Genomic DNA, 16,674 nt, shown 5'->3' with positions numbered 1-16,674 from the left:
ATGGTTGCCTGAAAATGGGTGGAAGAAAGTCGAGAGGGAGGGATTACAAAGGGGAGTGGATATGTTCATTTACATTTTTGGTGATAGTTTCATGGGTAAATACGTCAAATTTACCTAATTATACACTTTAAACATGTGCAATTTATTGTATGTCAATTAAACCTCGAAAAAGCTCTGAAAACTTCAAAAAAGAAATGAACAGACATTTCAAGATAGTTTAGATTGACAAAAAGTCACATTTTTGAAATTAGGACTGACTTGGAAAATTGTGTGGACATATGCTTTCCATGGACATATGACACTGTAAGAAAATGCCTTGGAGCCCAGGTTACACTTTTTGAAATCACAGAAAGGAAACAGGTCACTTATTCTTTTCCTTCATGTATAATCCTCCAAAAGATGTAGATAAGTTAAGAATAAAAAAGTTTTTCTATGTTTGGAGATGATGGAATGGGTTTGGCTGAATTACAGAAAATTAAAAATGCTAAGAAAAAATTTAATACTATACTGTGGTTTTGATAAAGCAATTTAATTTTTAACATGGTGTCAAAAATTTGATATTTACTATGGAATCATTATTAATCTTAACACTCAGGAAAAATATTCGATGTTTGTTTTATATACCCCAAGGATCAATAGGAATGCCACTATAATACCAACAAATACATACTTTGTAATTTTTTCTTCCCTATAGAGTGCACCCACTGGGATGACAAGCCCATAAGGGGAACTTTTGCTTGCCATTGTCTCCTTCCGGTCCAAATAGATCCAAATAGAATTTTCCTTCAATAATAGAGGACTTAAAAGTTGGTAGCATTACATTTCTTGCTCTGCTTAGTTGGTCTGAAACCGTTACTCTTCATCAGTACTTCTTGAATTCTTACGCAGAATCAACCCAATGATTTTGCCAAACTCGGAAAGATTCTGGATCATTTTGGTTTGTTGATAAAATGATTTTATAAGTGTGTGTGTGTGCATGCATGCACATGCACGCACAATGTGAGACCAAAGATAAAAACTCCTGTAGGAGCAGCAGGTGATAATATTCAGGTAGGTCATAAAATTATATCTACCTTTGATAAGATATTGTAGTTGCAATTCAATTTTGGAAGGCAGTTAAAAATTCTTGTTACCCATCCCATATGGACAAGACTCAACAGGCAGGCAGTGTCTGCTTCATGGCAGGTGGGCATAAAGAATGCAATGCAATGCCTAGAGATCATTTCTTCTTCCGGTAGTTCTATATCTGTTCTTCCGTATTCAAACTCTTGGCCTTCTTCCCAGTGAAAGCCCAGTGATATTAATAACGTCTCTCATTTATTTTGAACTTTGAAGTTTACAGAGCATTCACACTTGTATTAATAACACGATATTATAAGATTTAGGTCAGGAATTCCTCTTTTACTAAACAGACACTGACATTCACCTACTATGCCATATCTCTGAGTTAACAATGGGTCAATCTATGAATTAAAAACTCAAGTTCCTGATTCCTAACACCCCTCACAAACTGCTATATTCAAGGTCAGAAATGATGTCTTTCCCCACTTTATGCTTTTCCAACAGTGGATTCACAAGAGTCCCCAAAGCTAAACTTAGAAACGAAAGGGAGGAACTCCTGGCATGGTCTCTGACACCTCTATTCATTTTTTCTGCCTGCTCTTCTCTCCTGGTTGTAAGTCTAGGATTAAAATCTTATTCCAAGATTTTAACTAAATAAAATGTTTCTAATGAAAAATATTAAATTTTTTTGAGGTGTAAACATCCCAATATTTAAACTTCTTCAAGCACCCAAACTCCTCAGAAACACCATCACCCAGAGTTCCCATTATGTTAGGAGTTGTTTAAAAATCTGTGTATCTAATACTTTGTCAAGGAAAAAAAGATCAAACTGGTTTTTTGTTAATGTCACAATCCACAGAGATATATGCTTTCAATATTTATCTGAAGTATGCCAACTTTGGAATAGCACTGAATTAAATCTTGTCTCTATTTCTGGTACTCATTATTTAGATTTGTCTAAGAAAGGATAGAAATGTAAAGAACGTAAATACAACTGAAGCACAGACAAAGAATGAAAATAAATATAGGTACTTTTATGTATATACAGCATACTCTCTAGATGTGTTGCTTTATTTGAAGATTGTGAAAAACTGAGGAACAGAAAGCATGCAGAAGTCAGTTTGTAGGTAGAATTTGAAAGAAGAGGGAAAATAACAAATAGGTACAGGATCTCTACTAGGACCTAGATGAGTTTCCAACTCATTATGACAGATGCTCTGTTGGACTATTGCTCTGGATATATCGCAGTTGGCAGTAAGTCAAGAAGATGAGAGATGAAAATGAATAGAAAAAGCATGGAGAAGAGGCTGTAAAAATCCTTAATGTCTAGCTTGATACCTGGTAATAACAGTAAAAATGACCAAGCCAAAATATATTGATAACTTTCTACATGCAAGCATTGTTGTAAAGTGTGTGCACACATCATACCTGATTGATCTCATCCAGTCCCCTGACTTTAAATATCGTGTATGCACTGATTTCTCAAAAAATGATGTCCAAGCCAGACCTCTCCTCTAAACTCCAAACTCATATAATCAATTTCTTACTTAACATATCTATTTGGTGGTATAATAGACATCAAACTTGAAATGTACAAAGGAGAAAAATACCTCCCAAACCTGCTCTTCTACCACCATTGATACAATCTCAGGCCCATACCCTTGATCTCTACCTGCTACTGTTTCTCAGATGCACAGATCCAATTTGTAAATTAACGTCATGCATCCTAGATTTTTCTGACTTCTTCTTACTGTCTCCATTGTTTACAGTCTGGCCCTCGCTGGACTATCATCTCTCAACTGGACCACATTTTGTCTCCTATCTGATTTCCCTGAATCTACGTCTTTATTCCTTAATAAATGTTCCTGACAGAGTAACCAGAGCCTGAGCAATCCTTTTAAAAATACATCAGAACATATAACACTCTACTTTCTGCAAACTCGCCAACAGTGTCCCATGATAACTAAAAAAAATTCACAGTTTTTACCAAGGCCTGCATCTGGCATGTAGCTTCATCTACATTCCACTTATCATTCTCTTCCCTGCTCTCTCTGGTCTAGTCACACTGGCTTCCTGCCTGTTCCTCCAACATGCCAGGCATGCTCTCTCTCAGAGCCTTTATGCTTAATTTTCCCTTTGCTGAGAACAATCTTTTTTTTTCCAGTGTTATTTAGATGTAATTGGCATACAACATTGTATTAGTTTTAGGTGTTACAAAATGATGATTTGATATATGTATATATTGAGAAATGATTACCACAATAAATTTAGTTAACATTTGTCACTTCACAGTTACAATTGTTTTTTTCTCATGATGAGAACTTTTAACATTTACTCTCTCAGCAACCAGCAAATGTGTGATACAGTATTGTTAACTATAGTCACCATGCTGCACATTATATCCCCAGGAGTTATTTATCTTATAACTGGAAATTTGTACCTTTTGACCTTCTTCACCCATTTTGCCCAGGACAGTCTTTTATCCGGATACTGAAATGGGTGCCCCTTTATTGGTTCACAAACTGGTCCCCATACATGGAGGGTAAGGAGAGACTGAAGAAACAGGCAGACCACTCCAGATTGGTAGATGACAGTTTAATAAGTAAAGGAACTTACTTAGAAGGCTTGTCCTGGGTGACCAAAAGATGAGTAGATCTCTACACCTGCCTGCCAGAATCTTAAAGGTTTATAGGGAGGAGTTTACCGGGTTCAGTCACATATTCAGTTCAGATGGTCTCAACACCTTACTCTCTCATGGCTCCATCCCTGAAAATGGATCCACTGTGGGAATGGTGGACAGAGTATACATTCCGATGAGAGGGGAGGAGGTAAGGGGCCTCCAATTGCCCCGGTCCAGCTCGAGGGTCACCCAGCGGTCACATCCTCTTGATGATCTCCTCTAACACCCTCTCCGTCATTCAGGACTCAGTTCAAATGTCACCTCTTTAGAGAGTCTTCCCTTGACTACCCTCTCTAATTACCAGCTTCTGCCCTTATACTGCTTTATTTTCTTCATATTTCTCATTACGTGACTCTAAATTCTACATTTATTTCTTTGTTGATTTATCAACCTCCCCCATTAGAATGTAAAGTTTATGAGAGCAGGAATTTGTCTCATTCAATATTGTATCTTGAGCACGTAGAAGACTCTCAATAGATAGCTGCTGGGTGAATAAATGAATGAACCATTTCAAAATATGTATGTGTAGTAGGAATTACTATCTCTGCTTTATAGGTGAAGAAACTGGAGTATATATTAGAGAAGTCACTTATTCAGGGTCACATAGCTAGGAGATGACCATGCCTGAAAACTAATCCAGTTTCAGATGACTTAATAAATGAAAACCTTTACCAGCTCACAATGAGTAAAGTAAAACTATAATATAAGAAATTATATGACCTAAGAGAGTCACAAAGTGCCTTTGGGGAGGAAGAAGTTTCATGGAAGATGATACTTTTAAATTGGTTTTGAGAAGAGATGGGTTTTCATCTTTTAATATTCATAGGAATATGAACGAAATTACACATGAAAGTGGGGAAGTCTGTGAAACACTGATAAATCTTATCTGACCAGAGAGAGCTACTTTTTGGTTTTGGAAAGAGTACTGAGACAATCTGCTCACATACTATCCAAGCAACCTAGAAACAATGTGTTATTTTTCAGAGTCCCTTTACTCACTTGCTACATTGTTTCACTGGTGCCCACCTAGTCTTGTGATCCTTGGCCTTGTTTCATCCCTGCCTTTGTAACTGGAGGCGTGTTTTATTACTATTTTTTCTTACTCTCTTCAAAGAGGAAATATTTTTATTTCACATCGTATCCCCAAATTGAAAAGCTAAATGGAAGAGTTTGCAAGATCAGCTGTTTCTTCTTGTTGCTGTTGTTATCTAACCAGTATATAGTGTAGGAATTGGGCATTGGAGTCATTTTTCCACAGAATTGTGTGTGTGTGTAAGAGTGCACATGCAAATATTTCTGTTTTTTCACCTTAAAGCTATTGAAGAGACAACACAATCTTACCTAAACATGAGAACAAATGGTTTAAATGCTTATCAAAATCTACAATAGACTACTCTAATCTCTTGCTAACGACAGGAAGAAAATACTAGAGAAAGTGATTTAACGATAATAATAATAAAAGTAACATAATAACTAAAACTGCACAGAAGTTACAGTAATGGGGTCAGGTTCAGAAAATAAAAAGCTGGTTAACAGGGCACATTGGTTTTTGTTGCTGTTTTTTAATAAAATAAACAAAGATATGAGTTCTGGCTCTAACAATTACTGGCTGTGTGAGCTTGGAATATTTACATAAACTCATTTGTAAAATAGTGAAAATAATATTTCTTTCAAGTTCTGTGACCATAGGGCAAGTATTTACTTAACCTCTTTGTCTCTTAGTCAATTTATAAAATAGAGATAATAGCAGTATCTATTTCATGGGGTTATAATGAAGATTAAGTGAGATCATAAACAAAATGTTCTTATTGTGCCTGGCACATGATAGGTGCTCAATAAATGCAAGCAGCTCTTTCTACTGTTACTACTCTTCCTTTTCAGTTTCCTTCGGCGCATGACAACAGCTTCCCGTGTAGTATTGACCTCTTCCAACTGTCTCCAGCCTGCCTTAATCCCTCTCCTATCTGTGTAATAACACAGGTAGAAGAAAGAAAAGGCAGAGTAAAAACCAGTAACTCAGAGGGGAGATGGAAAGCTTGGAGAAACTAAAGCTCTTTGTGATTGGAGTCAGGGACAGAATGAGCAAATTAAATGCCAAGTTAGATGCCAAAGCCAAAAGGGGAAACTCAAGAGATACCAGTAAGAGTGAGATTAAGTTCTGAGACGTCAGAAGAGAGCACAGACTGTTACAGATTGAAAACCAACAAAACAGGGCAGCAGCTCTGTACAGTTTCTCTAAAGGTGACTGACTAACAGAAGGGTTATGTTTCATTTATAGGAGAATCTAAATCTCAATTTGTGGAGACAAAATGATTTTCACTTCTAAATGTCACATGGGAGTAATAAAAACTGAAGCCAAATGAAGCATCAACATCTCAATAAAGTCTTCAATTATAAGTAGATTTTAGTCTCTTGGTTTCCCGATATTCTGTATCAGTCAAAAATTATGTCATTTATCAGATCTTGGATCACTAAATCCTGTTGGATGACAATGTTTGTCTAATGAGAACCTCTTCCCCAAACCACTCAGCCTATCACAACTGGAAGAAGAATGGGTAGAGGAAATCATTCTTTGGTAACTGAGTTCATCCTTGAGGGGTTAACAGACCAGCCAGGACTCCAGCTGCCTCTCTTCTTCCTGTTTCTATTGATCTACATGGTCTCCATGGTGGGAAACTTGGGCTTGGTCTTTTTAATCAGGATCAGTTCTCAGCTTCACACGCCCATGTATTATTTCCTCAGTAATTTGTCCTTCATAGATCTCTGCTTCTCCTCTGTCATAATTCCCAAGATGTTGGTGAACTTCATCACAGAGAGGAATTTCACCTCTTTTCCCCACTGCATGGCACAGCTCTTTTTCTTCTGCTTCTTTGGTATTGACGACTCCTACATGCTGACAGCCATGGCGTATGATCGTTATGCTGCCATCTGTAACCCCTTGCTCTACAATGTCATCATGTCCCACAGAGTCTGTTTTCTACTGGTCATGAGTGTGTATATAGTGGGGGCCATTGGAGCCTTGGTTCACACCAGCTACATATCTAGTTGCTCTTTCTTTTTTTTTTTTTTTTTTTTTTTTTTTTTTTGTGAGGAGATCAGCCCTGAGCTAACATCCACCAATCCTCCTCCTTTTTTGCTGAGGAAGACGGCCCTGGGCTAACATCGGTGCCTATCTTCCTCCACTTTATATGGGACGCCGCCACAGCATGGCTTACCAAGCAGTGCGTCGGTGCGCGCCCGGGATCCGAACCAGCGAACCCTGGGCCGCCGCAGCGGAGCGCGCGCACTTAACCGCTTGCGCCACCGGGCCGGCCCCTCTAGTTGCTCTTTCTGTGGAACCAATGTCATTCACCACTACTTCTGTGACATCCTTCCACTTCTGAATACATCTTGCTCAAGAGACTACACAAAGGAACTTCTGGTGGTGATTTTGGTTGGATTCAATGTATTTGCGTGTGCTTTAGCCATCTTCATCTCTTACACTCTCATCCTTTCCAGCATCTTGTGCATACGGTCAGCCGAAGGCAGGTCCAAAGCTTTCAGTACCTGCAGCTCCCACCTTGCAGCTGTTGGGGTCTTCTATGGCTCCATCATCTTTATGTATTTTAAACCATCTACTAGTGACATAACGCAGGAGAAGGTGGCCTCTGTGTTTTATACCACAGTGATTCCCATGCTTAACCCCTTTATCTATAGCCTTAGGAACAAGGATGTCAAAGAATCTCTAACAAGCATCCTGAATAGTGGGATACTTTCTGAGTCTCTGTAGAAAACCCACTGATTTTAGTTTCCATTGATGATTCTTACTTAAATCAATTATTAGTATGGTAATTGCAACATGATGAGTTTCTAATTTTATCATTCCTTTTACATTTATTAGTTGATGTTGTTCTGTAAAAAAAGAGCTTTCCCTTTTCTACTACTTTTTTATTTTATTATTGTCATTATTATTTTTATATTAGTAAGGACTCATGATTCTCATAAGCCATCCATTTTGGTGTTCAAATTGTCCTAAATTTGTCCAGTATGAGCCCCATTTATGCTGACTCGTCCTTTTTGGTTTAGCAAATTATATATTATTATATTCAGTTTTTTGCATGTGGGTATCCAGTTGAAAAGACTATTCTTTCTCCAATGAATTCTCTTTGTTTCTTTGTCAAAGATCAGTTGACTGTATTTTTGTGGGTTTATTTCAGGGCTCTGTATTCTGTTTTGTTTATTCTTTTACCAATATCATACTGTGTTGATTATTGTGGCTTTATAGCAATATTGAAGTCTGGTAGTATCAGTCCTCTGACTGTGTTTTTCTCTTTCAATAGTACTTGGTTATCTTGGTCTTATGCTTTTCCATATGAACTTTCCAATCAGTTTGTAGATATCCACAAAATAACTTGATGGACTTTTGATTGATATTGCATTGCCTCTACAGATCAAGTTGGGAAGAACTGACATCTTAACAATATTGACTCCTTCTATACATATTAATGGAATATCTCTCCATTTATTTAGATTTTGTTTGATTTCTTTCAGCAGAGTTTTGTAGATTTCCTCATATGTATCTTGTGCATATTTTGACAGATTTGTACCAAATATTTCATTTTTTATTGGTGATAATGTGATGATATTGTTGTTTTAAATTTCAAATTCCAATTGTTTACTTCTGGAATATAGGAAATAAATTGATTTTTGTATATTAACCTTGTATCCTCCAACTTTTCTATAATCACTTATTAGATCCAGGAAGATTTCTTTTGTTGGTTTTTGGAATTTTCAACATAGAGCATCATGCCATCTCTGAATAGAGACAGTTTTATTTCTGCCCTCCAATTTACATATTTTTATTTCATTTTCTTGTCTTATTGCATTAGAATTACCCATACAATGTTTAATTAGAGTGGAAAGAACAGATAATCTTGCCTTGTTCCTAACCTTAGCAATAAAAACATCTAGTTTCTCAACATTAAGTAAGATGGGGCCCTGTAAGTAAGTAAGGAGGCTCTGATAAACTCTGTTGGGAACCTCCCTATATAAATACATGAAAACCTGTAGGGAATATATTTAAGAGGGATCCTATCTGAATTTAATATAGTTAAGAGGGCTTCCTCTCTGGATCAGCTTTCTGTTACTAGGATGTTTATTCACTAATCCAGGAGAATAGATCTTATTTGACCTAAAAAGTTAAAAATCTAAAAACAAGCATTACTATACTGTGTTTTTGGAGCACAGGGATGAGAGTTAGGACCTCTGCTCACTGAAGAGAGTGAATGACCTTACCAAACTGCTGCATATCTGTTTGTAATAATCCTATAATCATTCCACATGGGATTCATTCCCATCATCTGCAAAAAGTTTTCTCCTTCCAAAAAGCAAGGTCAAAACTTTCATTTTGTACATTGGTAACGCTAAAATTCTGTGTATGCCATTATTCTGTGTGCAAATATCACTTATTCATTGCTTTTCTTCGTCTCAGGAGAATTTCACGTCTGAGAATCTCCTTTAGATCTTGTGGTCCTGGAAGAAGACTGTATTCATCCATCTCTTTGGAGGTCAAAGACCTGCAAACAACCAGTCAAAGTATTCTCTTTCTTAGGAAGGGCTGCTCAGGATATATGGGTGCAGAGGGATCTTTTTATTGCTCACTCAGTGTCACTAAATGTTAGAGCTATAATAAACCTTAGAGGTCATCCACCAAAGTCCATCTTTTTGTGGAAGAGGAAAGGTGAGGTGCCTTTCCCAAAATTACACAGTGAATTTAGTGACACAGCAGGAGTAGGACCCTGGCTTTAGTGATGGTAAGAATGGGGCTTATTTCTTTTTCATTTCTAATAGTTGTCATTCTAAACAAGATCAACAAGGCTCTGGACAGGTAATGCCTGCCATGCAGCTAACTGTGTGAATTTATCTCACATTATAAGAGTGAAAACATAAACTCTTAACAGCATTCAAGTAAGTACACAAACTCTGAGCATCTTTTTCCTAAAGCATTCACTGAGAAGCATAATTACTTAGGGAGAATTTCATATTTATATTCCAATGAAACTACAGTTTGGCCCAAATATATGTGGCTATCATGTAACCCAATGCAACTGAGGTTGGAGAAAAAGAGTATTCTAGTGCCTGTGGGTGTGCTGTTGGTGGAGCGATAGGAAAAGGTCTTTTTCTCTTTATTTCATTGATTTCCTAAGACGTACCCACAATATATTCCAAAGCTCTTCCCAGAAAGAAAAATATATAGCAAAGTGTTCCTTCATTTGAATCACAGAACTCAAGAATTAAGTTAAAGTCTTCTTGAATTTGGATCATCAAGTCCTCTGAGCTCCCCTCTGTTACTATGAACTTTGGTCCTAAGATATACGTTCCCTCCCAGTTTCCGCTCAAGGAGTACTCTGTATTTCATGGTAGATACCAGCCCAGTGCACATGAAAGACACGATACTCACCTTGAAATTACTTTCTTTTTTCTTTTTTGTGAGGAAGATCAGCCCTGAGCTAACATCCATGCCAATCCTCCTCCTTTTGCTGAGGAAGACTGGCCCTGGGCTAACATCTATTGCCAATCCTCTTCCTTTTTTTTCCCTTTTTCTCCCCAAGGCCTGAGTAAATAGTTGTATGTCATAGTTGCACATCCTTCTAGTTGCTGTATGTGGGATGCCGCCTCAGCATGACCTGACAAGCGGTGCGTCAGTGCGTGCCCGGGGTCCGAACCCAGGCCGCCAGTAGCAGAGCGCGCACACTTAACCACTAAGCCATGGGGCGAGCCCCTGAAATTATTTTCTTAATACTTAATAAAAACTGCACGTCACCAGTACTAAGGATTCTAGCTCTGTAAGATGTTTTCCCAGTTCAATCCATAATTGGTGATTGCCTGTTTGTTCCTGACACCAATGTAATCTTCAAAGGTACAAAAATTATTGACAGTTTTGACCTACTCAGATATTCTCCAATAATTTTTAAGATTACATTGTATTGGCTTTTTGTTTCTGTGTGCTTTATGATGCTCTTTGGCTACATACGATTCTGACATGAAAAATATAATCATCAGTGTAATTAAATTATAATATAATTATAATTCATCAGCTTAAAACAAACAACTTGTTTTAATTTAATGATCGATTGTTTATTTTTTCTGTCACAACAGTAATAGTACAATTACCAATCAGGGAAACATAGCTTTCTTACTTCCTATGATGTTTCTTTTTCCTTGTTTCATATCCCCTGTTTCCTGAAGGAAACGACCACATGCAATTATTTCACCCTGACTGAGTTTGTCCTCAAAAGATTAGTAGACCAATCAGAACCCAAGCTGCCCCTCTTGCTCCTGTTTCTAGGGATCTCTGGGGTCTCTGTACTGGGAAACCTGGGTATGAGCCTCCTAATCACTTTCAATTCCAAGATCCAATCTCCCATGTACTTTTTTCTTGGCAATTTCTCATTTCTAGATCTTTATTCCTCAATTGTTACCCCCTAACTCCTGGGAAACCTTGTATGGGAGCAAAATGTTATCTGCTATCCTGGAAGTAGGACACAACTTTTTTTCTTTCGTGTTTTTGCTATTGCTGAGTGCTTTATGGCGTTTGCTATGGCATGTGATAGATATGTAGCTACCTGTAGTCGATTGTTCTATAATGTCACCGCGTCCCAAAATGTATGCAGTGTGTTGAGGACTTGGGTCTATACCATGGCAACATTTGGAGTTGTAGCCCACACGATCTTCATGATCAGGCTTTCCTTCTGTGGGGACAATATCATCCACCATTACTTTTATGACATATTTTTTCTCCTAATGCTCTTCTGCTGCAAAACCTACCTAAATGAGCTTCTGGTGATATTTGTAGATGGATTCAGTCTGCTGGCAACAACTACGGCCATCATCATCTCTTATGCCTTCATACTCGCTAACATTCTTCAAATACCTTCAGCTGAGAACACATCTAAAGCTTTTAGCACCTGGGGCTCTTATTTTACAGCTATTGGGGTCTTTTATGGATCCATCATATTTATGTATTTTAAGTCGACATCCAGCAGCAGCAACATGGCCCAGGAGAAGGTAGCCTCTGTATTTTACACCTCAGTGATCCTCAAACTGAACCCTTTGATCTATAGCTTGAGAAATAAAGTTGGAAAGAATGTGCTGAGAGAAGTCAGGGGGAAGAGGTATGGACCACTCCAGACTAGTAGTCAGAGTCACTAAAGGTCATGGTAATAGTGTGTTCCTTTCTTTTTCTTAAAACTGTCTTTGCTTTCTGTTTTTCAAAAGTAACAGTTCATTCTCATTCCCTCTATCATAGCTGCTAGATGTTATTGCTTTTACTGAAGTTTGTGCAAGCACACACACACCTATCCCTTAAGCAAACTATCACATGATGTCATGATTCAGTGGGTCCTTGATAAATTTTGATGGGGTTTATTTTGAAAAATTCCTCTCAAGTGAATTTTCATCGTCCTTCTTCCTTCTCTACTGAGAACAATTGGAGTAGAATATTTTTTCCTTGAGGTAGGCTGCAATGACATTCACCTCCTTCTGCCTCACACAAGTAACTGCACAACCTTCAAGATAGGTAGTATCAGACTAGGCTGTGAGCAAAAAATAATAATCTTAACCATTTATTATGGGGTGAGTTAAAAAAAATTGTGTACTTAGCTGATTTGATGGTCTCTTTATAGGTTCTCCTTTTTCATTCTGTCATATATCTTTCTTCTGAAAAGCATAGTTCCTAAATTAATGAACCTTCACAAAAATGAATGAAGAGATCATTAATAGTAAAACGTCTAGCACATAGTAAGCCAGTGAAACTGTTTTCTGAAAGGACACTTCATCCTAGCAAAATCCATAGACAACTGACAATTCTGCCCTTCAGAAGTTCAGCTTCAGATGTCATCATCATGGTGGTGTGAGAGGATCCCTTTCCTTCTCCCCTTCAACTTACAGAAAGCAAAATATCCATAACCCAACAAAGCCTACATTGCCCAACACACCAGGATGCCAGAGAGATCCACACATCAGTACATAGGAAGGTGGGCAGATTGCAGCACTTACAGGAGGTGAAACGGGAAAATAGTGGAGGCAGTTCCCAGGATCCTGGCCCACTGACCACAGCAGCTGAGCCAGCTAGCCTTTGCCCCAGAGAACCTGGTGGGCAGCAACAGAGGCACATGTGCAACTCCAGCCTTCCAGTCATAATGGCACCTGTGGCCACAGGGAGTAGAGCAGCAGCAGTGGTGGAGCTCCACGACCCTCTGTCCCTGGCCGTGACTCAGAGCCTGGTAACCGCAGTGCGTGTGTGTACTAGACTCTGATCTCCCAACCGCAATGGTGCCTGTGGCCACAAGGTAACAAGCAACTGCAGAGGCAGTGCCCAGCAAACCCAGTTCCTCCCCACCCTGCCTTCCCCTTCCACGGCAACAGAGCTTTCCACGCAGGTAATTCCAGATGCAATGGAGATGTCAGCCATCCCTGACCCCTGGTGGCAAAGCCAGTGACTGTAGTGACACCAGCAACAGCAAGGTATCAGTGACCCCTAGAGGTGGAGGCAGTGACAGTGACAGTACCAGCGACACTCCTAATAGAGACAGTGGAAGATGGAGTGTGCAGCAGCTCAAATATAGCCAGAGGAGCACAGGTAGGAAAAACCAAAAACAAGCACTATGGTGCCATCTACTGAAAAACAAAAGAAAAGCCCCTAATCTCCAACAGGTTGAACGGTTTCTATCAAAACAAACTAAGCCATAACTAAATAAGAAAAATGTTTGCTACAACAAATATGCTGGGAGAGAAATAACTCAGCAAGAACCGTGAAAAGCCATGGTAATACGGTATCACAAAAAGAAAATAAAAATTCTCCAGAAACCAAATACATAGTCATGGAAGATTACAATCTAACTGATAAGGAATTCAAAATAGCTATCATGAAGAAACTCAATGAGCTACAAGAAAACTAAGGATGGCAGTTCAATGAGCCCAGGAAAGAAATCTATTATCAGAAAGAATACTTTACCAAAGAGATTGAAACTCTAAAAAGAAACCAAACAGAAATTCTGGAGCCAAAGAGTTCAATAATTGAGATGAAGAATGCATTAGAAAGCATTGGATAGAGCAGACAGTACGAAAGAGAGAATTGGTAAGCTCAAAGATAGAAATCTAGAAATGATGCAGGTAGAAGAGGAGAGAGAACTAAAATTTTTTAAAAATGTAGAAATTCTATGAGAATTATTCAACTCCACCAGAAAGGGCAACATAAGGACAATTAGTATCCCAGAAAGAAAAGGAGAGAAAAAGGAGAAGAGAGACTTTTTAAAGAAATAATAGCTGAGAACTTCCCAAATCTGGGGAAGGAAATAGATATATAAAATTCATGAAGCTAATAGAACACCCAGTTATCTCAACACAAAAAGAACTTCTCCAAGACATATGGTAATAAAACTGTCAAAAGTCAATAACAAAGAAAAAGCTAACATCTGTGCCACTCTTCCTCTATTTTATATGTGGGTCACCATCACAGCATGGCTGATGAGTGATGTATGTCCACGCCCGGGATCTGAACCCCTGAACCCAGGCCACCAAAGCAGAGCATGCCAAACTTAACCACTACACCACAGGGCCGGCCCCATAGGAATTTTTACTTTAATGAAGTCCAATTTATCAATGTATGTTCTTTTTTCCCCCAGCTTTATTGAGATATAATTGATATATATATAACAAAGTCTAAGTTTAAGGTATACAATGTGATGATTTGATACATGTATATATTGTGGAATGTTTACCAAAATAAGATTAGTTAACACATTCTTTACCTCACATAACAACCTTACCGTGGTTGTTATTATGGTGAGAACATTAAAGCTCTACTCTCATAGCAACTTTCAAGTATACAATACAGTATTATTAACTATCATCGCCATGCTGTGCATTAGGTCCTTGTAACTTATTTATCTTATAACTGAAAGTTTGTAACCTTTGATCAACATGTCCCCATTTCCCCCACCCCTCAACCCCTGGCAACTACCATTCTACTCTCTGTGTATTTTCTTTTGTGGATCATGCCTTCATTGTTAAATCTAAGACAGCTTTGCCTAAACCAAGGTCACAAAAATTCTCTTGAATGTTTTCTTCTAGAGGTTTCACAGGTTAAGGTTTTACATTTAGGTCTATGATCCATTGTGTATATGGTATGAGATATGTATCAAAGTTCATTTTTTTGCACATTTACATACAATTTTTTCAACACTATTTGTTTAAAAGACTTTTTTTTCTTTGGCCCTGAGTTGCCTTTGCACTGTTGTCAAAAATCAGTTGTCCATGTACATGTGGGTCTATTTCTGGACTTTCTATTTTATTCCATTTGTTTACTTGTTAATCTTGATGCCAATATCACACTGTCTTTATTACAGTAACTTTATAATTTGTCTTGATATTAAGTAGTGTTAATTCTCTAACTTTGTTTATTTTCAATGTTGCTATGGTTATTTAGCATATTCTTTTGTATATCTACACAAATTTTATAATCAAGTTGTCAATTTTTACACACACACAAAGTGTATGATACTTTTGGGGGGATATATTGAATATAAAGACCAATTTAAGGAGTATTGCCATCCTAATTCTGAGATTATCAACCCAGGAACATGGTATACAATACCATATATTTAAGTGTTCTCTTAGCAATATTTTGCAGTGTTCAGTGTAGAAGTTTTGCACATTTTTTGTCAGATTTAACCCTAAGTATTTCCTACTTGTTTGATGCTATATTAAGTAGTTTTTTTTAATTTCAATTTCTGATTGCAAACTGTTAATGTAGAAATGCAACTGATTTTTGTGTATTGGTATTTTACCCTGCAACCTTGCTGAATACACATACTAGTTAGAGTAGCTGTTTTGAGGATCTCATTAGATCTTTCTACAATTTTACTTCTTCCTTTTCAAAGTTGATGTCTTTTATGTGTTTTTCTTATTTAGTGAAATGCCTGGAACTTTCAGTAAAATATTGAATAGAAGTGATGAGAGCAGATGTCGTTGCCTTATTACTGATCTTAGGAGAAAATCATTCAGTCTTATACAAGTAAGTATGATGTTAGCTGTAGGTTATTCATAGATGTCTTTTGTCAGGTTGAGGAATTTTTCTTTTATTCCTGTTTTGCTTGTCAGAAAATAGCTGTCGGATTTTGTCAAAGCTTTTTCTAAAACTATTGAAAATATAATATGATTTTTATTTGTAGATTTTTTAAATATCATTAATCATATATATTGATTATCAAGTGTTAAATCAATCTTGAATATCTGGACTAAATTTCACTTTTACATGATATATTTAATGATTGTGGTATATCCATACAATGGAATACAACTCAGCAATAAAAATGAGTGACCTGAGGGTACATGCATGGATGAATTTCTTATTTATTTGTTTTACTGAGGTCACATTGATTTATAATATTATGTAAATTTCAGGTGCACATCATTATATTTCAGCTTCTGTATAGACTGAGTCATGTTCACTACCACAAGTCTAGTTTCCATCCATCACCTTTTGTAAAAATATGGAACACTTCCTGAATTTGCACGCCAACCTTGCGCAGAAGCCATGATAATCTTCTCTGTATCATTCCAATTTTAATATATGTGCTATCAAAGTGAACACTGGATGAATCTCTAAATCATTATTTTGAGTGCAGAAGAGCAAGGTAGAAATAAATACATATTGTATGATTCCACTTACATGAAACTATAGAAATTGCCAGCAATCTACAGTAACAAGATGCCAATCAGTTGTTGCCTGAGAACAGAGGTCAAAAGACCACTTGACAGTGAAAGAAATGTTTGTTATCTTAAGAGTGGTGATAATTTTGCAGATGTATACATGTGTCAAAACTAATCAAATTGTACATTTTGCATATTTGGAGTGTAGCGCATTTCAATTATACTTCAATCAATGATGT

The 16,674-nt window shown here is 37.4% G+C and overlaps 1 protein-coding gene and 1 non-coding gene across 2 annotated transcripts; one reads left to right on the top strand and one right to left on the bottom strand.

Moving 5' to 3' along the window:
- The first annotated feature begins 6,293 nt into the window (after positions 1-6,293).
- LOC131408175 (olfactory receptor 8D1-like) lies at positions 6,294-7,511 on the top strand. Its single transcript, XM_058544724.1, has 2 exons — positions 6,294-6,781; positions 7,058-7,511. Exons 1-2 carry the CDS (start codon positions 6,294-6,296, stop codon positions 7,509-7,511), a joined length of 942 nt encoding a protein of 313 aa, XP_058400707.1.
- Positions 7,512-16,269: 8,758 nt separating this feature from the next.
- On the bottom strand, positions 16,270-16,376 carry LOC131409210 (U6 spliceosomal RNA). Its single transcript, XR_009220888.1, has one exon. It is a non-coding gene; the product is annotated as a U6 spliceosomal RNA (small nuclear RNA).
- Between the last annotated feature and the right edge of the window lie 298 nt (positions 16,377-16,674).

Source organism: Diceros bicornis, chromosome 7, assembly GCF_020826845.1.
Source record: "Diceros bicornis minor isolate mBicDic1 chromosome 7, mDicBic1.mat.cur, whole genome shotgun sequence".
NCBI lineage: Eukaryota > Metazoa > Chordata > Mammalia > Perissodactyla > Rhinocerotidae > Diceros > Diceros bicornis.
The sequence above is the reverse complement of the archived record's forward strand: the minus strand, read 5'-3'. Positions and strand labels throughout refer to the sequence as shown.

Bases quoted from the DNA above. Each gene is read 5' to 3' on its own strand.
- LOC131408175 (XM_058544724.1), top strand. From the start codon at position 6,294: ATGGGTAGAGGAAATCATTCTTTGGTAACTGAGTTCATCCTTGAGGGG. The intron at 6,782-7,057 runs ATCTAGTTGCTC...CCGGGCCGGCCC, and splicing joins TTGGTTCACACCAGCTACAT to CTCTAGTTGCTCTTTCTGTG.